The sequence below is a fragment of the Phymastichus coffea genome, unplaced genomic scaffold (genome assembly GCF_024137745.1).
Source record: "Phymastichus coffea isolate CEN01 unplaced genomic scaffold, Cenicafe_Pcof_1.1 PCOF00002, whole genome shotgun sequence".
NCBI classification, from domain to species: Eukaryota; Metazoa; Arthropoda; class Insecta; order Hymenoptera; family Eulophidae; genus Phymastichus; species Phymastichus coffea.
In genome coordinates this window covers 2,743,373-2,767,279 of record NW_026706813.1, presented here as the reverse complement: position 1 = coordinate 2,767,279, position 23,907 = coordinate 2,743,373, and the positions used below count along the sequence as shown (strand labels likewise).

At 36.3% G+C, this 23,907-nt stretch overlaps 3 protein-coding genes across 5 annotated transcripts in view; all 3 read right to left on the bottom strand.

The window, feature by feature from the left end:
* LOC131663390 (rhodopsin-like) overlaps positions 1-23,907 on the bottom strand; it is an 833,111-nt gene that overhangs the window by 665,798 nt on the left and 143,406 nt on the right. The window lies entirely within an intron of this gene.
* On the bottom strand, positions 6,319-7,813 carry LOC131663558 (histone-lysine N-methyltransferase SETMAR-like). The gene is made up of 4 exons (XM_058934029.1): positions 7,411-7,813; positions 7,059-7,268; positions 6,753-6,985; positions 6,319-6,684 (listed from the first exon to the last, which is right to left on the bottom strand). Exons 1-4 carry the CDS (start codon positions 7,811-7,813, stop codon positions 6,319-6,321), a joined length of 1,212 nt encoding a protein of 403 aa, XP_058790012.1.
* Positions 11,405-23,393, bottom strand: LOC131663549 (uncharacterized). The gene is made up of 3 exons (XM_058934019.1): positions 23,120-23,393; positions 22,867-23,059; positions 11,405-11,894 (listed from the first exon to the last, which is right to left on the bottom strand). The coding sequence occupies exons 1-3, from the start codon at positions 23,391-23,393 to the stop codon at positions 11,405-11,407; spliced, it is 957 nt and encodes a 318-aa protein (XP_058790002.1).

Below are 23,907 nucleotides of genomic sequence, written 5' to 3'. Positions count from 1 at the left end.
AAATAAATCGAAGTTTGACATTCCAAACTCTTTAGCTTCGGTAGAGTGTGTAATTAACGTTTATCTGGACATTTTACTTATGTAAGCTATCTTGAATGTGCTATAAATACGGAAAATAGTTGTTAAATATCATGAAAGTACGAGAAATCGGTTATCTAACAATTTAGAAGTGCAAAAATATCCTGGGTGTGAGATTAAAATCTCTTGAGCTTTGGAATCGCGTGTCATTAACGTTTGTCCAATCAGTTTCCGACTATTGGCTCGATTTAAAGTTCTATAAGTCAGCGCAATAATTTTTAATCGTTATAGAAACGGGAAAGACCGGAGGATATGCGAAGTAGAAGTGAAAAAATGCCTATAGGTGCTAGATTACAATCTTTCGCGCTTATGAATTGACTATAGTTACCGTTTATTTGGTCTATTTCCGAATATTAGCTAGACCGAGAGTGATATTTGTCAGCTAAATCATTATAAAATGTTATACAAGCAAAAAAACCGGAAGGTACATGAATTAGACGAGGAAAAAACCCCTAGGTTTGACTTTTCAATCTCTTAAGCTTTGGAATCACGTGTCATTAACGTTTGTCTAATCAGTTTCCGCATACGTATTAGCTACATTGTAAGTGTTATAAATCAGCGTGATATTATATAGCATAATATTTAACCTACTGGCTAATATAAGAACAGTATATATGTCGAGATGTCCGAAGACCTATAAATTATTTATATTTTGCTGTTGATACACCAGTAACCTCTGTTTAGGGTTGTTTAAAACAATTTTCCTCGTGGATAATGTGACCTCGAATATAACGCAACAATTTGTTTTTTTTTTAATGTATTTGAAGCATCTTTATTATCTTTCCATAATTTTAATTTATCTTTGATAGCACTATTTTTCAAAATATACTAAATACAATAACATTCATTTATTTAGTGTCTTATATGATTCGTTTTCTCTTAAAATATAGACAAAGAAGTTAAAGTTTAATTAGACGATAGTGAAGAAGAAGAAAAAATTATTAAAACTGTGGATGAAACTGTTCTTGATGAAACTGGAAAATCACCTTCAAGTCAGTCATCAAGACCAACAACATCGTCATGCCTTGATTCTGCTTTACCTTGTGATGTTGAAGAAACAGCAACTAATAGAAATAAAGGTACTTCAAATGTAAACAAATGTTGTTTTCATTTTTTTTAATAATGCATGGATAGGTATTATATAAATACTACTTAATTGCATGATTCTTATGATTCGTTTTATACAATTATTATACATCATTCAGCGATGCATGGAACCACATATTGCTTCTTGAATTTTTCTCTACACGCCGCTTCCCTGTCTATGCTTTTTACGTAACAAAGTACACAGCTTAAGTTTTTAATTACTACTTACATCTGCAATATATTGAAATAACATTTTATTAATTGTGTTTTATCTTTTCATTTTAGAAAAGTCCAAATGCAGGTGGCTTGAAAGCGAACTTCAAATAGTTCGTGAAACATTTGCTGATGAAATTAAAGATTCTAAATTAAAAATAAGTGGATCCAAAATCCAGAAAATGTTGAAAGAAAATTTAGTATTATCAAAACGTGATGTAGCCTCTACACGCACTTGTATACATATGATGAGAAAAAAAATGATGGAAAAGCGTCTTGAAAAAGATGATACTATCAAAACTAGTCAACGAAATACAATCCCAGCTAAAATATACGAAAATTTTGATAATCATATTAGAAAGCAAACAATTCCAAGTAGAAAAGAGTGTTTAAAAGCCATAGAATCTTCATTTTACCGCGATTGTTCCGTTAAAGACATTCAACGATTTGTCAAAAATGCTCATTTTTTGAATAAACACTAAAGTGAAAATATTTTAGTGTTTTTTTCCAGTGTATTCTTGTAATAAAATATATTAATACTACTAATAGTCATTGTTATTCACGAATAAATGTCGTTGGAGACCTACATTTTCATAGCTTCATATAATTGTACTTTAATCGGCTTACAGCATTTACACTTTAATTCATATAATCTACTCATAAAATATGTGATCGATAATGGATGTATATAAGGCTTGAGTAAAAGCTCGCGATGCGACACCGTAGCTATCGTTACGTTTATGTAAAATATGTAAAATATGCAAAACAATTCAAATAAATATATTTGCAAGGTCCGTTAACAGACAATAGCAGTCATTGCTTCGTACTGTTGTCCCACATGAATGATTTAAGATACTAACTATCGAATACACTAGAGAAGAGTAGGATAAATGCTTTATTTAAAAAAAAAAAAAACTAACAACGTTATTTCACTCATCGGCAGAATACCAATTTACCTATAGGAAAGCAGATCCGGTGTCATTAATAACAAGCCTACTATTATTGATAATCCATGTTGATGAATTAATGTCGTTCAAGACCTATATTATATAGCATTTGTGGCGGGGAATTTCGGGGGTGTTGACCGTGCTCCGAGTTCTTCCGCCACAAGGCCTGTTGGGCTCTACCCCCGATTATTTAGGGCGCCAGACCGTCGGCTAATTACGGCGATCGTCGGGGGTAAGGCCAGTAGGGTTATGCGTATCCCGGTCTGCCTAACGGCGACTGCGCAGAGTGGGCAGATGGGGGGAATACGCGTGGTATCCTAACTTCAGGCCTTTGGTGTCCAACTCTCCTTCGATTTCTCCTTGACTAGGGTACACCGGCAGCTCAGATGATGACTCCTTAAGTCAGGTCGTTAGGACGTTCGAAATCGCGCGTATTTCACCTAACGAGTGACCAGAAAATATAGCGAATTAGTGAAACCCGTATGTAACCGCTCGCGGCTGAAAATCGCTAGCATGCAATAGGGGTGGGTTATCAAGTAAGATATATATATAGATATAAAGATAACTAATCACTTTATTGATGCATTAAAAATTTCTCACATACGAGGTCGGAACGAATATGGTCGGTAAAATTCTGAATTTTCATTAATCCTTAAAGGTACAATTTAATCGGAACGTTAATAATTTTCCGGTCGGTCTTCGGTTAATAAAGAGAGAGGGTCAGCGCAAATAACTCAGTCGCGAATTTCCCTTGTCCGATCTTACCGCTCACACTCGGTTCCTAAAATGGCGGAAAGGTCAGCGCGAATAATAAATCGCAATTTTCTTCCGTAAACCGAACCTAATAAACGTTGACGAAAGGTCAGCGCGAATACCAAGTCGCAACTTTCTTCCGTAAAACGAACTTAATAAACGTTGACGAAAGGTCAGCGCGAATACCAAGTCGCAATTTTCTCTTTCGTAATCCGAACACTTAATAATTGGTAAACGAAAGGTCAGCGCGGATTCTGAATCGCAATTCTCTTTCATAAACCGAACACTCAATTTATATTCACGGAATGGCGGACAGGTCAGCACGATCCGATAGGCACCGGCGTCGACGGATCCACGCGTCGCGACGACCTACGGCACTGAACTAAATAAATTAACTAATCTAACCCGCACTCCGCGATTAAATAAAATGAGTGGCACTTTGCCTACTTACAATTTTCTCCTTGCGGTATTAGCAAATAAATTGGCAAGATATCTGAGGCGTCTAGCGCAAAAAAAATCTGACAACGATTAGCTGTTAGAGAGGCTTCCTTCCTTGCAGATATCCAGTGGAAAAATGGACGAGAATCGGCTTCTCGCGGTCAAAGATCGTTTCTCTTCTCCTCTTTCCGAGAAGAAATGTTATTATTGGTCGGTATGCTAATTCGGATATCGGTAGCGCCCTCCGAATTTTTATCATTGGTCCGTATGTAAATTAGAATAATACAGCGCCCTCCTTAACTCTCCTACTTTCGTCGTTATTTACTCTCTCTCACCCCCCACTAAGGTAACTATCATTAATTGTCGGAAAAGATCTACCCCTACTCTTATCTATTCGTCTATCCGGACGGAAATCAAATTTTATTCTAATTTGCCTATTGGTCGTGACGTCACTAGTGAATTTTGTCAGAGGTTCAAATTCGGTCAGTTAAATTATTATTTAAATCTAAAGGGGGTAGTTGTCGCTCGCTATCATAATAGGGGTGTCGGCCGCGTGCGAATTTCACAATTCGATATTTGTTTCGTGTTCATTCTTTTCCAATTTAATATTTTAATTTTATTATAGGAGATACGTATACAGGTTGATTCTGAAACATATGAAGAGTTTGGTACCATTCGATTCGTTTTGAAAAATGGAATAAGATGGCACAGTTAAAATTTTTTTTTGATAATTAGTCAATTAGATAATCGCGATTGAATGTCAGCCAATGAGCGGCTGGCTACGGCCGACGGGCCGCGCGACGGAGAAGGGAGGTCGACTCGCGCATTTTAATCAACAGGTGACAGAAGTGCTCAACTCTTGACCTGTTACTGCTAGCAGCCGTTATGTTGACGTATTTTGATATTATGAATATCAATAATAATATGGATAAAATTATTAAAAAATACGTTGCAATGTAATAATGCATTACATTGTTTTGTATTGTAAAAAACATGAATTGTACAAAATGAATAAAAACATTGATGAAATTTCGAACGAGGCATAAAAGAATAACTAAATGCCAGCAACGATAACTTCATATTGTTTATTGAATAATATTTTCAAAACAAATAAGTGTTGTGTACTACATGCGCATGCAAGAATGTTTTCGTTGGTCTTGTGGAAAAATAGTAAAGAGTGCAGTGTCGTGGCGTCCGAGAATTTGCGTCGTGTAGGAGTATTGCACGAGGCAAAATACGGGCGTAAATGGCTTGCAGTGGATTTGGTGGCAGCAAATGGTAAGTTAGTACAATTATCATATACACATTATTAACCTTTAATGTTTATTTAGATGACAGGGAATATTTAAACAAATTGGAAGTTTCGACTGATGGTAAGGTGATTCTTGGAAATGAGCGCAGTGAAGGTAATTTAAATAAAAAAATTGTTAATCTATTATATTAATAAAAATATGATTATTTTTTAGATTCGGGAGATAATGACGAGGAGGCTATTTTGAAGAGGATTTTGAGAAAGGAGTTTGCCGGACTGGAACCCCGAAATGGCAAGGTAGGGCAACTTACATACATACATACATACATTCATATACTCATACAATAAAAAACATACATACACAGCTCTTACAGACGTACAGGGTCATGCCTACTAACGCTTGCAAGCTTATAAACATACACACGCACACCCGCTGTATACAGCCAGTACTTACGCACGCTTGCAAGCTCATCTACCCACACACCGATGCATGCGCATACACGTTCACATGCACATTGCATTCACGCACGTTTGCAAGCTCACAAGCCCACGCACATACAACCACGCTAGTTCGCATGCGCTCACGCACTCTTGCAATCTCACACACAGGTACACACACACTACCAAGCACACTCGGACATAACGCTTAAAAAAACATACATTCATACGCACACGATACATACAACTAATATAAAAATAACAATACTTATTGTTATAGGTACGGCTTTGTGATGGTTCTTCGGTTTATGTTGTCCAAATTGATTTGGACAACATAACCGAAAAATACAAAGGGGACCCACAAAAACTGATGACGAAGCTCATCAACATGCTGGTGATCAAAGATGAGCTTCGTCGCATGACACCTACCGGGAAAGCCGGTACGGTTGCCATTCCGCAAGCCATTTATGAAGGCGTACTCGGTAAGATATTATCTAATAATATAATCATTGAAAAGTAATTATTCTTGTTTTTGTTTTCCAGAATTGGTTAACAAGATTTCGACGGGGGCGGAAAAAATGGCGACGGATAGATATCGGCTAGCTCTGACGCGGATATGCGACAACGCGCGTCGAATTAAAAAATAATTTTACATTTTTTATATTAATTTTTATTTGTAAAACTTATTAATAATAAACAATTTCTGAACAATAACATTTTTTAACACAATAACTTAAACAATAATAACAATAACATAATAATAAGATAAATTAATAATAAATAATGAAAAAAAAAATTAACAACAATAACAAAAAGTTTAACGAAATCTCCAGCCAGGACCGCAATTCCGCCAAACACTGCAAATAAATAGAAAATATTATATTTTTTTTACTTTTTTCTTTAACCTAATAACCCAACAACTTTGCTTACGACTTTTCTACGAACCCAATAAACACAATAACCCAACAACTTTGTTTACGACTTTTTTACGACTTTATTACGACTTTTTTACGACTTTTTTACGACTTTTTTACGACTTTTCTACGACTTTTCTACGACTTTTCTACGACTTTTCTACGACTTTTCTACGACTTTTCTACGACTTACCTCTTTCTATTCGTCCATCTCCCAGTCTGGATCGTTATCATCTTCTGGATCCCTCTCAAGCTCCTCGTCGCCTACTCCATCACCAGGATCCCCCCCTGCCTTCATGCATTGTTCAAAGTGGCCCCCATCCATTTGTATACATAGGCGAGCTCTTCGTAAAACTTGGAGCGTCGCTCTATGTATTTGATCGGGGGCCACATTTTCTGCCCACTCTTGAAGAGCCTGCCAGCATCCATCTGCGTTGCCAGGTGGACCGTTAGAGTAGATGGCCTCTTTGCACGTTCCCCAAACATAATAATCCAATGGATTATGATCTGGGGAACGTGCTGGCCATTCTACGGTACCACCACGGCCTATCCACTCAGGGTAAGACTGGAAAAACATAGAAATCAGTATACTTTTTTTTATAAATTAATAAAAAACAAACAGTAATCAATTACCTCGTCGAGGTGGTCCTGGACAGGCTGCGCAAAGTGGGCTGGGGCTCCGTCGTGCATCAGGATGATGTTATTTTGATCTGGGAGGACGTCATCTAGAAGAGCTGGCAGATCATGTTGCAGAAAATCGAGGTACGCACCAGCATTGAGGTTTCGCGGTAGACGGAATGGACCCACAATTCGGTCACGAATCACACCAGCCCATACATTTACGGCATATCTATGCTGCGAACGATCTAAATTATGTTGAAAAATATTGTTAAATATTATTGTTGTGCAAGCAAATACAATATTATTCTTAAAATATACCTTCTCGCACCGCAAATGGATTCTCGTGGGCCCACACATGTTCATTGTGTTGGTTGAACATTCCGATTCGCCCGAAAGTGGATTCATCCGTCCATAAAATACGATCCAAGATGTTAGGATCTTCGTCAACCGCGCCCACAAGCCAATGACAGTACCTCAATCTCTGTTGCGGATCTCCAGGTTCTAATAAATGATTAAACGGTCCATTGTCTTTAATACAAACCGAGATATAATTGATCAAAACATAAAAATAAATACTGTGTCCGTCAGCATATCAAAGTTACTACAGGATCGACCTCCTGTCGTTACATGCGAATACATAACCGCTATAAATAACAAATTATGCACTTACCTAGTGACTGCACTCGCCGGAGATGATACGCATGTTCACCATCATCCTTCATGACCCGTTGTACAGTGATGTACGAACACGCCACACCTAACGCCGCCGAGACTTGCCGCGAAACAGATCGCAAGCTGTCTGTCGGATCGGCGGCGAAAGCTGCGACGATAGGGTCATGAAGGCGATCGCGTTGGCGTTGGCGTCCTCCATCAGGATTCCTGACCACGACACTGCCCGTTTCCCTCAACCTCCTCACGGTATTTTCTATCGTCCGAGGATTAGGGTGTTGTGCTCTGAGAGGGTAAAGCTCAGCGTACCGTCGAGCAGCTGCATTCGCATTACCCTCAGCCCAGCCCAAGCACAACACCATATCGGTGTACTCCTCGTTGGAATAAGCATTTCTTCTTGCCATTTTGCAACGATGGAGTACACCGTGTCAAGAAAATTTTGCAACTAAGTCTATCAATAGTAATGAACAAATGAATAGCAAAAAAAAAACATTACTATTCATTTGTTTGGAACTATTGATGTTTGACTGTTTGAGAGTTTGCATATTACAAAATATTCAAATCCTTGAACTATCGAAAATTCGATGCTTAAGTTGAAATAATTAAATAAATAGCGTTAAATCCATTACCCTATTGCAACTAATGCAGACCATTAATTAATCAATTTATTGATTGATTGATTGATTGTTTGTTTGAAAAATGTATTTCACGTATTGTATTGTATGTAGCTACAATGTAAGTAATGCCTATTGTAACTATTCGTATAGTTTAATATGCGTTTATTAAACATGCAAGTAATTGCACAATGTGCAATATTTTCGTAAAAGCGCATGTAGTACACATGTTTTTATTGATTTCATAAAATTCATGTTTTTTTACGATACAAAACAATGTAATGCATTATTACATTGCAACGTATTTTTTAATAATTTTATCCATATTATTATTGATATTCATAATATCAAAATACGTCAACATAACGGCTGCTAGCAGTAACAGGTCAAGAGTTGAGCACTTCTGTCACCTGTTGAATAACATGCACGAGTCGACCTCCCTTCTCCGTCGCGACTCGCCGTCGCGCGGCCCGTCGGCCGTAGCCAGCCGCTCATTGGCTGACATTCAATCGCGATTATCTAATTGACTAATTATTAAATAAAAATTTTAACTGTGCCATCTTATTCCATTTTTCAAAACGAATCGAATAGTACCAAACTCTTCATATGTTTCAGAATCAACCTGTATAATATACGCCGTTTTATTCGTAGCGCCCTCATCTTCGCATTTACATATTATTCTATCTATTATTTTAAATAGTCTGTCTCGCTCGCTCTTGTTTAGTCTGCTTCGCTCGCTCTGTCTCGCTCGCTCTGTCTCAGTCTGTCTCGCTCGCTCGCTCTCAGTCTATATCGGCGCTTCAAGATGGCCGCTCAGTTTCTCGCGCGTACGTCTCGTGTCCTTGCGCCGGTTGTTGGAGCGCCTCCTGGGGCGCTCCCGTGTCGGTTCTGTGATGTTCCTCCGGGTGTTTGTGTGTGTGGCTGCTGATATTTGTGTGTGTGGCGCTCAGGATGTCGCCGATGGTGTTCGGCAGCCCGACACAGCTGATTGCCGGCTGCCACTTCATCGGCGATTTTCTGCTCGCCCCAGGAGTGTCTGTGCCTCGAGAGTGTTAGTGTTGGTGCCTGGGAGTGTAACGGATCTGCATGTGTCATCAACATGCATTTCCGTTGCATTTCCCAGTCAAGTTTTGCATTTCTTTTGCCGGTCGGCAACACGTGGTCGGGAGTGTATATGAGTGTGTGCGTGCGCTCTCTTTTTCTGTGGTGCGCTCCTTTTTTTTTGTCTGCTCTTTGAGCGTCCGTCGGATCGCGTTAGACCGTTTGTTTCCTCCATATCTCCGGCGTGGTCGTTCGGACATAAAAGAAAGTAATTGTTCGGTATAGGGCGTGTTTAGCTTTATTTTAAACAACCGGTTACGGGGCAGCAAGGGACGGGTATGGCCTTTCTGAGGTGTTGCAAATAATGCAGCACTCAGGAAAGGCCTTGTAATGTGCCACATTACACATTATATAACTGAACTTTGATCGGCTTAGATCATTTTCACGTTGATTCACATCGTTTACTACTAATATATGCTATCTGTATTGATCTATATATGCGGCTTGAGCGACATTAGTTAATATCATATTTTTTAAACGCATGTCGAGTGAACGCTCTTTATGCGAAACCGAAGTTCTCGTAACGATGATCTAAAATAAAGCAATTCATTAAATTCATCATTTTTATCATTTTCGGTAGCCTACATTAGCAGCCGATCTTTTCTGATCGTTCGCTCCACATAAATACTCTGAGGTACTAGCTATCTAATACATTAGAGAAATGGAATTAACCCTTCATTTTTCTAAATGAACGAAACGTCTTTTAAATTATCAACGTTTTACAAAGTGTTGTTTCACTTATAGACAGAATGTCAATTAACCTATAGCAATTAGACCCTGGCCAGCAAATATGTAAATACTATTATTCTTAATCTATTTTGATGAATTAATGTCGTTAGGGACCTATTTTTTATAGCTGTTTATAATTGAACTTTGGTCGTTTTTAGAGCATATTCATTTTAAGTAATATCGTTTACTAATGATATATACGATATATATTGGACGGATATGCGGGTTGTAGGATTTAATTCATTCCCTATTTTTACATCGTTAGGCCATCTGCTATATGCATCATGTTAATTCGATTGTGATGAAAATAATTAATGTATGTACCTACATACCAAATGTAAATCGTGTTTGTAATTTCTACTGATTTAGGTACAATGTTCGATCGACAATAGAATATATTTTTATAGATTTGGGATGGGGAAAATAAACCACTTTAGAGGACTTATAGATTAAAATCGTCTTACCCGCATACGTTTCAGAAGTATGTTTTTGCTATAATTGAGTTGAAATTATTATAGATTAATAAAAAATATGAATCTATAAAAAGTCGTCGGAACCGAGTATGAACATACACACACACAGACACACACACACACACACATACAGTGCCGGTCAGCCACTTTTACCCCCCTCCACGGGCAAAATCAGTCTAACTTCAAAGTTTTATATCTCTGGTAGAAATTAACGTACAGAGACGCGCGTGGATGCGTTTGAAAGGTCTTTCGGAGAGCTTTCAAATGATATGACTCACGGTTGCCATCGATTGTTTTTTTAAATTTTGCAACAATTATGCAAAATTGAAAATTCTGAAATTTTTTTATTATTTTTGACAATTAGCCAATTTTGGAAAAAAAATCGTACGAAAATTTGAAGTACACCATTTTTTAGCTATTACCAAGCCCTATCTGAATCACTCATCAAAAATTTATTTTCGTCAAATATGACGCGCGCACAGGCAGTTTTTCCTGGAAGTGACAGTTTTTTTCAACATTTTTTATCTCCGTCAAATTGTAACAATCGAAAAAAATTTATAGGAGAAAAAATGTTTGTTTTTTCACGTAGAATACTGCAATAATTTTTTTTTCGGTTTTTCGAAAAATTTTTTTTTTCGGTTTTTTTCAATTTTTTTTTCTCACAGTCGGTACGCTAAAAAGATGAAAAACCACAAAAAAAAATTTTTTTCCACCCATTTAATAATACTACATAACAAGTATCGTAAATTACATAAAAAAAAAATCTTTTTTTTTCGACCTTGAAAAATAATTTTATCAATAAATAAATGAAATAGCAACAAATGTGAAGTCAGAAAATATTTTTAATGTATACAAAGCAATAACTACGTATTATAAATTCACATAATAATATTTACATAGACTAAATACTTCAATTATCAAAATAGCACCGATATAATTGGATTAACGCGTCTTAATTTTTTTCAATCTTAATAATGTTGGAATACGTAAATACAATTCATAATGCTTCAATATCAAGTAACAATATTAAACGTTCAATTAATAAATACATAAATATCCATACAATAATCAGAATAAATTAAACTTTTTTTTCATCAAAATGTCCTCCTTTGTGCTTAATCACTGCTTTACAGATTCTTGGCATTCTGGCAACCAGTTTATCTAAAGTCTCCTGTTTGATGTTTACCCACTCTCTTTTCAATACTTCCCATAAATTAGTGGCAGAACTTGGACTATTTTTTCTCACGGCTCGATCGAGTTCTTCCCATAGTAATTCAATGGGGTTCAAATCAGGCGACTGAGGTGGCCACTGCATAACTTTTAGCTTCTTTTGTTTTTCTAAATTAGATAAATAATTTTTGCATATCGTTGATGTATGCTTAGGGTCGTTATCGTGTTGGAATTCAAAAGGTTGTCCAACTAATCGCAAACCTGATTTTACTGCATGGTATTGGAGAATTTTTTTGTAACCTTCTTTGTTCAAAATTCCATCAATTTTAACGATATCGCCTACATTTGAACCAGCAAAACATCCCCATACCATGACCAAGCCGCCACCATGCTTAACACTTGGAATTAAACAATCGTTATTGTATTTCTCATGAGCTCTCCTTCTTACGTAGACTCTCCTTTTATTCCCAAAAATTTTAAACTTCGATTCATCGGACCAAAGAACTTTTTTCCAATCGGCGATCGTCCAGTTTCTGTGTGCTCTTGCCCACTGTAGACGTTTCCTTTTATTCACACATCGCAGTAAAGGTTTTTTAACGGCAACTCGACCAAACAGTCCTTTTTCTCTTAGACGTCTTTGTACGGTGCTTACACTCACGGATTTCTCTAAATGTTCGTTAACATGAGCAGTTATTTGAGGAGCTCTTAACTTTCGATTACGTACACTTTTTTGGCAAATATAGTTATCTTCTTTAACAGTAGTTTTCCTTCTTCACTGTGAGCGTCGATTTTGTACAGTACCTGTTTCATGGAATTTTTTGATGTTATATGCCACTGTATGCCTGTCTATGTTCAACTTTTTTGAAATTGCATGGTGACTCATATTGAGTTCGTATAGTGCAATAATGCTATTACGTTCACGCACAGTTAAATTCCTCGATTTTGCCATGGTCACAATACATAGACACTACACAAATAGTTACTCATACTGTAACTGTTTGCTACCGACTGATAAGCTTGTGATCAGAAGTACAGAAATATTTGTAGAAGTATGTTTGATTTGATGAAAGTAGGGATATCACTTTGTTTGTAAATACTGCTAGTATTAATCAGCGTGTTAGATAGTACATATTCTCTATGAAACAAGTAATCATTTCCAACTTAACATCTGAAGTAAATTTATAATACGTAGTTATTGCTTTATGTGAATTAAAAAAAATTTCTGACTTCACATTTGTTGCTATTTCATTTATTTATTGATAAAATTATTTTTCAAGGTCGAAAAAAAAAGATTTTTTTTTATGTAATTTACGATACTTGTTATGTAGTATTATTAAATGGGTGGAAAAAAATTTTTTTTGTGGTTTCTCATCTTTTTAGCGTACCGACTGTGAGAAAAAAATTGAAAAAAACCGAAAAAAAAAATTTTTCGAAAAACCGAAAAAAAAATTATTGCAGTATTCTACGTGAAAAAACAAACATTTTTTCTCCTATAAATTTTTTTCGATTGTTACAATTTGACGGAGATAAAAAATGTTGAAAAAAACTGTCACTTCCAGGAAAAAATGCCCGTGCGCGCGTCATATTTGACGAAAATAAATTTTTGATGAGTGATTCAGATAGGGCTTGGTAATAGCTAAAAAATGGTGTACTTCAAATTTTCGTACGATTTTTTTTCCAAAATTGGCTAATTGTCAAAAATAATAAAAAAATTTCAGAATTTTCAATTTTGCATAATTGTTGCAAAATTTAAAAAAACAATCGATGGCAACCGTGAGTCATATCATTTGAAAGCTCTCCGAAAGACCTTTCAAACGCATCCACGCGCATCTCTGTACGTTAATTTCTACCAGAGATATAAAACTTTGAAGTTAGACTGATTTTGCCCGTGGAGGGGGGTAAAAGTGGCTGACCGGCACTGTATATATATATATATATATAATTTATTATCTTGTAGCGTGAATTAAATGAAGAAGTGACTGAATTTTAGAAACTGATGCAAGGAAAAGGCTGCCTATACTTCAAAATCACCAAGGTAAACCTTTACACAGATAAAGACGTAGCGTTGCATTAACACGATACTGAGGCAAGCGCATGTGTCTTGGGTAGGCTGACTGATTATTCGAAACAAAGAGGGGGAATGTACAAGGGTGGTCCGATAAGTACTTAGCCTCACCGCTATGGTGGCCACTCTCGCAAAAGAAATATTCTATCACGTAGTACAACCTTCTCGATGGTTACTGTCAAGATTTCAGCCGGATCGGAGTTGTAGTTTATTTTTGAGAGCGTGTGAAAGCAAGTGTGTCCGTTGATTTTTGAAAAGTGGAAAAACAGCAGTATCGGTCGGTGATTCGATTCTTGTTTTTGGAAGGGAAATCAAAAAGCGCTTGGATGCTGTGTTCGGTGACTCTACTCCTTCGATGGCGACCGTCAAAAATTGGTTTAACGAGTTTCAACGTGGTCGCACGTCGATTTTTGAAGAGCCACGTTCAGGTGCTCCGAAAACGGCTACCACGGAGGATAACACGACAAAAATTGACGATCTCGTATTGGCAGATCAACGATTGAAGGTGCGCGAGATAGCTAAGATCGTAGGCATCTCAAAAGACCGCGTGGGTCATATCCTGCATGAAATTTTGGGCATGAGAAAGCTGTCGGCGCGATGGGTGCCGCGTTCGCTCACTCCGGACAACAAGCGCAACGTGAGACAACTTCAGAGCAATGTCTGACGCTGTTTAAGCGCAATCCGAAGGAGTTTCTGCGTCGTTTCGTGACAGTCGACGAAACATAGATCCACTGGTATACACCAGAGACCAAGGAACAGTCGAAACAGTGGACTTTACCCGGCGAAAGTGCTCCGAAGAAGGCGAAGACTGCCCCATCAGCCGAAAAGGTGATAGCCACCGTTTTCTGGGATTCACAAAGTTTGATCTACATCGACTACCTGGAGAGGGGCAAAACGGTCACAGGGCTGTACTATGTCGAATTATTGGACCGATTCGACGTCGAATTGCAGAAAAAACGGCCCCATTTGGCGAAGAAAAAAGTTCTCTTCCACCATTACAACACACCGGCTCACAACTCCGCCATCGCCATAGCCAAATTAGTCGAATTAGGCTACGAACTGCTGCCCCATCCACCATATTCTCCAGATTTAGCCCCGTGCGACTTCTTTTTGTTTCCAAACTTGAAAAAGTCACTCGCCGGGCAGAAATTTGAGTCGAATGAGGAGGTAATCGCTTCCACGGAAGCCTACTTTTCAGACCTCGAGGAAACGTATTTTTCAGACGGGTTAAAGAAGTTGGAACATCGCTGAGCCAACTAAAAGGAGACTATGTTGAAAAATAAAACGCCACTTTTCCAAAATTTTCGTTTTTCTTTTGTAGGCTAAGTACTTATCGGACCACCCTCGTATGTAAGCGTAAAACGGTACCAACGAGAGCGCATCGCCCAAGTAGACACATTCTAACTGTGAATCAGTGCAGTCGTATATTACTTTATCTCCCGTATGTCGGAACTAAAATCTTTTCATTTTTATTTTTGTTAGTTACATCTCAAAGTTGAGTTTGGCAACCTAGAGCACGTAAGGTTACTTAGAAAATTTCATTACATTATTATTGTCCACAAAAAAAAGAATATAGAAACCAGATTATTATTACCATAAAACATTAATATTGCATGAAATATATAGAGGATCAAACATAATATTTTTATAAATCGGTCAGTAAATAAATACTGTAAGTACAAATAAGTTCGAGCTCTAAGATATATTGCAAATTATATTTCCAAGAGCAAGCAAGAAGTTGACATATAATAATCGATACTCGAAATAATTAACATAATAGTTGTTTGTGGTTTACTTCTAGTGATTAAAGTGTTCTTTCATGAACGTCAACAATCACTATTGAAACCTTTGGAAATTCACCACTCAAAGTCGAGCTGCGAGGATAACAGTCTTCGCTGACTTACGACAGAAAGTGAATGGATTTCAAAGATAGTATGAAAATTCAATCATCAAGCAATGAAAGTAGTCTGATTCGACTCGGTTCACGACTTCGATGTGCCTGTTGAATTTTTGCTAAATATTATCGCATCTATCTAGGAAAAGCCAGTCAGCGCCACAATAAAACTTAGCTGAGTTTCTAGGCTCTAATATTATAATAGTTAGAGGAAATAGTCTAAGGCTATTTTTTTCTCACAAGAGAAATGGTCTTATGAGTTGAGCTCGTAGACTATCGTGTATAGTAGGATAGTAGCGAGACTGACCACTAAATAATGAAACGTATCTTGGGAAATAGCTGAGACTTTATGTCATATGTTCAGTGCTCGTGCTGCCAAGCAAGGTAGGAATTCCCTCTTGTTGTAGCGACGAGCAAATTTATAATTATGAAAGAAGTCCTTTTTTACGCTGGGTAGCTCTTACAGCGCTTTTTTCGCAAACTTGCACCTACTTTAAACAAGTTTTGTCACGAACTCACGCACGCGAAGGGAAAATTTTGTAATTTAAAAAATTAAGTTGAACACGCTGAATTTTATGATCTAAATACGGCAAAATCATCTCATAAAGTTATAAACAACTAAAGTTATTTAACCGAATAGCTTGAAATTAACAAGAAAATTATTTGAATTTTTAAAGCCAAACAATTATTTATGATATATACGGAACATGGATATCCAAAATCGAAATTCCCCATTTAACAAACAGAATTTAAATAATAATTAAATAATAAATTTTTAAATTATTTCTTTTGCTATTATAAAATCAACAACCAAATAACCATCATTTTAACTAATTTTACAAGTATGTACAATTGGATCGCTATTTCGCAACGTAATTTTATGTTTTAATAAACTATCAATTTTTTATTTATTGACAACTCTGTTAAAAAATCAGTTATCAAAGTGTCAAATATTTGCTTTTCTTTTTAAGGTACTAGTTTTGTTGTTCAAATTCGCATTGTATTTGTTTATTGCAAAATTATTTACTTACAAATTAAGTTATGTCAATTATTACATAGTAAATGATTATAATAAGTTAAAATTCGAGATTAGCGCATTGAAGTTGAAAAAAGTAAACAATAAACACCTATGACGTTATGCACCGTATATAGTCTTATTTTTGATCAAATGCCCTAACATATCTAAGCACGTATGTTATGTAGCGCTTTAGTTTTGATAGCGTTTTTTTCTAGTTTCAGATATGTGTCGAGTTGTCATGCGCAGTGAAAAGCGAAAGAAAAGAACAGATCAGACTATTCCGTTAAAATATTTTTCATTTGGATTGTTTCCATTGTTATATAGCGACTACGTAGCCGTGACGTGCAGTTTTAGAGGATGTATGATCATTCATTTATTAATAATTATTATAGTGACAGGAACTTACCTGGGTTATTATTTCGAGTTAAATTGGCTGTTTAGCTCTATCTCAATGAAGTATATGTGAGGTCGGTCGGTAATGATGCACGAACACTCGATTTAAGTAATTATTTATTTATTCAAGAACAGAAATGATTTCTCAAAAATAACAATAGATAAAATGTACGTTATTCGGCCGTCGCGCGTCGCGAATCAGCTCGTACGAACTTTAACAAATTTTAATGCTATTGAGTAGTCGCGCGTCGCGAATCAACTGCCGAAAAGTCGAGTCTCTGTTTGGACATTGACTTTTCGGCCCGTATTAATGTGTTGAGTAATCAGAAAATCAAAATGTCGGGCGCCCCAAATTTTCGGACTACTCATCTTTTAATTTCGCTGAGTTTGTATTTCGTAAAAATGCCGTTCGTCGTTTATACATTATTTCGTTTTCAATCGATTGCTGATGAAATCAAGAAATATTTACGTCTCAGGACGTAACACCATAAAGAAAACTGCTATATAATTGCGTACCTTATTGTAAATAAAGATGTCTGTCAGAGACGTGATTTCATGTCATAAAATGGAACATTTTTTAGACGTCATTTTCTCGCCTAATATTATTCTAATTAACATATAAAAACGTAGTTTTAGGTAATGTAAAGAACGCCATTATATCACTGAATGTATTTGCCATCTGTGAAAACGTTTTTTTTAAAAAAAGCATACTGTTATTTTCTATGCATTTTGAAACAAAAACTTTAGATAAAGATGTCACTATGTTTCATTGAATATTTCTCATATAACAGTAACGTCTCCTTTAGTATAAAAAAAGATGTCTCATTAAAAGACATCAGATTTTAAAGATGTCATTTTGTATAAAAATGATGTCTTTTTTAAATACAGACGTGATTTCAATTCTTAAAAAGACATGAAAATAATATAATATTATTAACAAACTTATTGTTGTATTTTATTTACTTCATTCAAAACAATATATTTGTAACATATTATCGATTTTGCTATAGTTTTGATTATTTTATTATACTTTAAGCGATAATGATTCAGTAATAAAGAGTAATTTTAAATTACATTATTATACCAGAAAAATATTTTCGCCTTCAAGTATTACAATATAATTTTCATAATTTTCAGTAAGAGTAAAGTACGATTCATTTTTATCAAACATATCAGTATAAATTCTATCAATAATAGTAGTATCGATAGCTCGTATGTTTTCAGTAATAGACCTTATTCTTTTAATCTGAAAATAACCAAAATGAGTATTAATATCCAAGATATTCATGACAGGTACTGTCTTACATAGAGTATATTCCAGTTCATTCAATATATCCAAAAAAAAGAATCAATTTGAATATAATTGATATTTGAATATAATATAATCGTTATCCACTGTCTTAGCAAATGAATTATTTGATCAAAGTCGAACCTTGTTACAAGACAAGTAGGTGCACTCAATTTTAATTAATTTATAATAACCAATTGCAAAATCATACAAATGTTAATGAGCCATCCATAACAACGCGAAGGTACACCAAAATATCTTCCAATATCAATTTTTAAGACTGTCGCCCACTCTTTTGTTACTAAGTATCGAATGTAGGGCAAAAAACGAGAATCCAGACAATTTCTTAAAAAGAATTTGTTTAAAATCAATTGGCTCTTTCACATTGCAATAATTCTACAAAGTTGATATAGAACACTTTTGCAGCATATATCTTTTCTACAATAATTCCATTGCCATGTTCAAATACGTATCCAGAATGATGATACAAAGAATCTCAATTGATAACATCATGAACGACGTGAAGCAACTGATGAATATTATATGTCATTGCACTTCTCGAATAATAAATTTTTGAAAGTGTTACAAATATTGTTAGTATACGATGTGTTTCACGTAGCTCATCTCTAGTGATATTTTCTTGCAACAAAATGAGGCAAGCTCGTACTAAATGGGACGAATATATGGCATAGCATGGCATACGAGAAATCATTATAAGAGCTATTATATTGTAATAGAGGATCCAGTTTTGATATTCCTTAGGTTTGTAACGGAGAATCTTGGCTAGGCCGATTTCGTCAGTTTAGCTCTCGTCAATGTTCGTGCGCCGCGCCAAGCTGAGAGTGTGTGCGTGTGGTACGCACACTCATGCTTGGATTTTGTTTTCGAGGTGCTGTGTACGAGCTGAGCTGATGGCTGGAGCGATCGTAATGGCGCTGAAGAGGAAGAGAGAGAGCGCTCTAGTTGCGGATCACCGCAAAAATTTGAGAGAGTATCTGCTGGGCTTCAGCATAGCAAGTCACGCGCGCGGATTTAACCTAAGTTAACGGTTTTCCGGAGTTGGCCTCGCGACCTCGTCAACGTTCGTTTTCGGAGACACGCCCGGTGCGTGGATGAGAATTAGAGTGTTGTGGCCGTCTTGCGCCCAACCGTGTCCCGAAGGATACCCGGCACCGATACGTGAGGGTAACCAACGAGGTGCGCGGGTGCGCGGACTTCGTCGCTGCTGCAGACAACGAGCGATAGAAAGGCAGGGGGAACAACGGCAACCGCAGCTGAAGCAACAACAACAACAACAACGAGTATAACAATAGGTTGAGGCAGTAATCTTGTTAAAGCGAACGAGAGGATTAGTGACAGGACAAACAGTGACGACAATGACACCGGCGAGACGGTCAGCGAGAAGGAGTGCACCAGTAACGTCAGACTGCGAAGCGTTCTAGCCGTCAGAGAGGCTGAAGGTCGAGGTCGATGTTGTGTTCTCTCTTGTCTCTCTCTTTTGCATGTTTGGACGCCAGCTGATGAGTGGCTAGTGTGGCAGATCTTCCGGCTACCCCATTGACGAAATATCGGCGGAAATTGTTTATTGGGCATTCATTGTAATAATTAGCTTTAAAAAGGGAATCGGCAGGCTGACTAGCCACCGATTCACCTTCGCGCTCTCGTTTGTTATTGTGCCGCTCGTAATATTGTATATTGGAGTGAGATCACCGTATTGTAGTCGATTGTTGACAAGTAAAGGATTAGTGTGTTAATCCGGTATTGTGTTTATTCGCCGCTGTGTCACTCCTCATCCCGACTTCGAATCCGTGCGTTTAACGTGGTTTTGCTCGACGCATTATTCAGTCCGGGGAACGTCTTTTGCTTTCCGAATCCCTAAATAAATAATTTGTCCAGACGGCCGCGAGGTACCCAGACAGGAACGGCTAATATCTCCGTTACAGGTTTCAAAAATTTACCGTCTCGTTTGGATCTTGAATTTCGAAACAGTTTATTAGGGACTTTTAAAGTTTTAATACAGTTATTAATAAAGTTTATTTCCACGTTAATTAATTAGAAAGGCATATTTTTTTCATCGCATCATATTTTAGAAAGTTTTTTCCTATAATTAAGTCTATGAAGTGCATAAAATCGGGAACAAATCCTGATTCGTTATTAACACCAAATATTGTTTTTTCGGACGCGACAGCGTCTTGCATATGCCGCCTAGTGTCTAATTCATTTCTCTCGGCTATTTGATAATCTATTATGATATATTTAATCCAACTGCCTTTACTTACCGCAACAAAATACCATGGGTAAAGGTACCAACTATATCCGTAGTAGTAAGTGAACTACGTCAGCCCCTGCATTGGAGCGTGAGCAACTCAATTAACACATGAACATATCGCATATACATAAAGAATGTGTATTGCTCCTCTTATGTTGCATCTTATTCCATCATCAGAAAATGCATTATTTTACATGATAAATGGTTTGAAAAATACATTCGTATCAATTTTGCTGTTTCCAAAATGTAGACCACATACAATCGGTTTAGAAGTTTTCACTTTGAAAGGTATTTTAGTAATTATTAATTGAATTAGTATAACTGAAAAAGATAAACTTTCAAATGTCGGTGAAGCATCACTATTGTGACGTCGTGGCAACGACACATCTCAGGTGCACCTGAGGCTTGGCGTAGTCTCAGGGTTCTGTTGTTGCTAGTCTGCGATTTCTCGCATAAACTAGCAAGATTACTATTAGAAAATTAATAATACCAAAGGGGACAGTGCCACTAAACCTGTACTTTTGCTCTTGGATTCCAATCAATAGTTGTAATCCGAGAGCGTGAAGTACCCTGGGTCCTATCAATAGTAGAACCCGATTTTCCTAATATAAATTGTATTTGGAGCCTATCAAAAGTAGTCTCCAAATACGATAAAGGGAAAATTTTTGGATTGTGAGCTACTTCTAAAAGAAAGGAGAGATAGATAAATTACTAATAAAAATTGTTTGTTTGCTTACTCTTTTATTTTATTGAATAATTCACACTTTTCGGCCTAAGCGTCCTTTTTTTATATTAACTGCTTTTTCTTGTCTTTCTTGTTCCGCTGCTTGGTTGTTTGGCTACTTGGCTGCTTGGCTCTTTGACTGACTTCTTGACTGAGTTTTGTTGAGTTCTTGACTGACTTCTTTGCTAACTTCTTGGCTGACTTCTTGACGCTACTGATTCCTGTACTTCCTTCAATCTCTGCTTTGCACGGTCACTACAACCACTGAAAACAACTGCAACTAATGCAACTCTTGCAACTCCAACTACTTTTGGGCCCTTTTTATATTAGGCGGGTGGTTGGGCGATGAGTCACTCACAGCCTCTCGGTTTTGGGAGGAGTGGGGCAGGACATGATGTGTTAATTGGTCCGTTTGTTTCTTCTGATTTTCCTCGCTGGATTTTCGAGCCCTGATTGGAGCGGGGGCGTGGAGAAAATCGGGGGCGCGGACGCAAGGGTACAGGCCTTAGCTCGTAAGATAGCTCTTCAAGTATCATTCACAGCCAAGATTAGTTTAAAATTTCGTAATTATTAATTAGTTAAAGTTGGAACAAACATAATCGACCATTATATAGCTTCTACAATATTATAATTAAATTCACCGCAAAATATAGTTATCAATAATTATCTAATAATTAAATATAATAAAAATAGAGCGATGCTTGTTATTTTGCACGCTACGTTGTATAAATTTGTAAATTAATTTCTTATAATAAAAGTTCGCTAAGTAACAATGAATTCATTAAAATTAACGTATATTTTTAATTCTTTTCTATTTTCTGCTTAAACTAAGCTCCGAAGCGAAAACTTGATAAGAGGTTTTGAGAGGCCAAAATTATTTTTGATATATTGTTGAAGTCAAAATATTCAAGTTCAAAAAATATTATTTCATAATTTTTAATGCCTAATTTCTAGTTGGAAAGGGTAAAAGTCATTAGTTAAGATGTGAATAGGATGCAGACGCGATCCCATGGCCCTCTTCTTTCATCGCCATCTTAGCGCTCACGTGTTCGGAGGCTGCATGCAGTTCATATGTAAGTGCGAAGGTACGAGGAGCAGAAGAGCGTAATGAAAAAAGGAATGCACGCTTACATAAATTTAGACTATAGATTCTATTGCCGTTTGGAGACTATCAAGAAAAATTTCCCTGCGACACTCAACTCGGTTCCCACAGCTCATGGGAAACGGTTTCAACTCTGCCGTTGGTCTTAATATTAGAAAAATTATTCTTTTGAAATTTAAAATTTTGATCATATATGCCCCGCCGTCACACCCTCACACTTAAACGATTGCTAGAGGAGTGCAACGAGGAAGAGCAATCGAACTTTTAATTCTAATTATAAGGATCTTGTCGTATCATGCCGTAATCAAGGTTTTATCATTACTAGAAGTCTAAATGCGCGCTTTGCGCGCAGTTATATCGAAATGTTCCAATATAAATTGTTATATTAAAAAACTGTAATTACATTTTATTAATGAAGTATTCATGAAAGTACAGAGTAAGTTATAAACAAATAAAGCCATATAAATAATATAATTGAAAATATTTGTTTTCAGAAATGTAATCAATCTTTGAATAATTCTGTGTAGACATAATTTTTTATTTTATTTGAATACATTTGCTGTCCAAAATAGATTTTTATAGAGTTCCAAGATCTAACACGCGAGAATGCTACGTACAATTGCCCGTGACTAAAAACATCCTTTCGTAAATCAATGACAACTTTTTTGAACGTTTGCCCTTGAGCTTTGTTAATAGTCATAGCAAATGCTAATTTAACTGGAAACTGTCTTCTTTTAAAGGCGAATGGATATTCGTTTTCGCAGTATAAAGTGATTCTGTTCAAGAAAACTACTTGGCCCTTTTTATCACCTGTTAAAATTTTACATTTCAATAAATGATTCGATAAATCTATTAATTGCAACCTTGTACCATTGCATAGACCTTCATTAATGCTGATATTTCTTATCAACATTACGATACAATTTTTTTTCAAATGTAATTTGTAAGGTGGTAAACATGGTGGGTTTAAAGCATTTAAATGTTCAGGCATAATAACATCATCGAAATCTCTATTATTATTGTTTATAACAGTATCAATAGCAGTATATATATGCTGATCTACGTCATCTAATAAATCCGTTATTTCTCTATTAATATTATCTACGTCTTCATTTCTAGCAGATAAAATTGCACAATCACTCATTTCATCAAATTTTTTGTCTCGAATTAGTTGACCAAAAATATCTATTATGGTTACTGTTTCGGGAGTATACAATGATCAGGAACATCTATGTAATCATCTTTATCATTCAGTGAACCATTTCCTACATTCAACAAAAAATTAGAAAATTCAATTTCATTTGATAAAACTCATATTAGTTGTTAATATATATTTTGTGAAATGTTTCCATAATGGGCTGTATTTTATAGAAAGATTTAATGTTTCATTTCTTGTTCCTCTCACTTTGATTGGTAATAATTGTTTGAAGTCCCCACCTAGAATCATGATTTTTCCCCCAAACGGTAAATTATTTCCCATAACGTCTTGCAAAACTTTATTTGCAATATCTAATGCATATCTGGGAGTCATTGGAGCTTCATCCCAAATGAAAACTGCCGTTTTCCTAAGCTTTTTAGCTTCTTTAGATTGAGCTTTGATATTAGACGTTGAATCATTAAACATTGGAACTGGCAAACCAAAAATCTTATGCACTGTT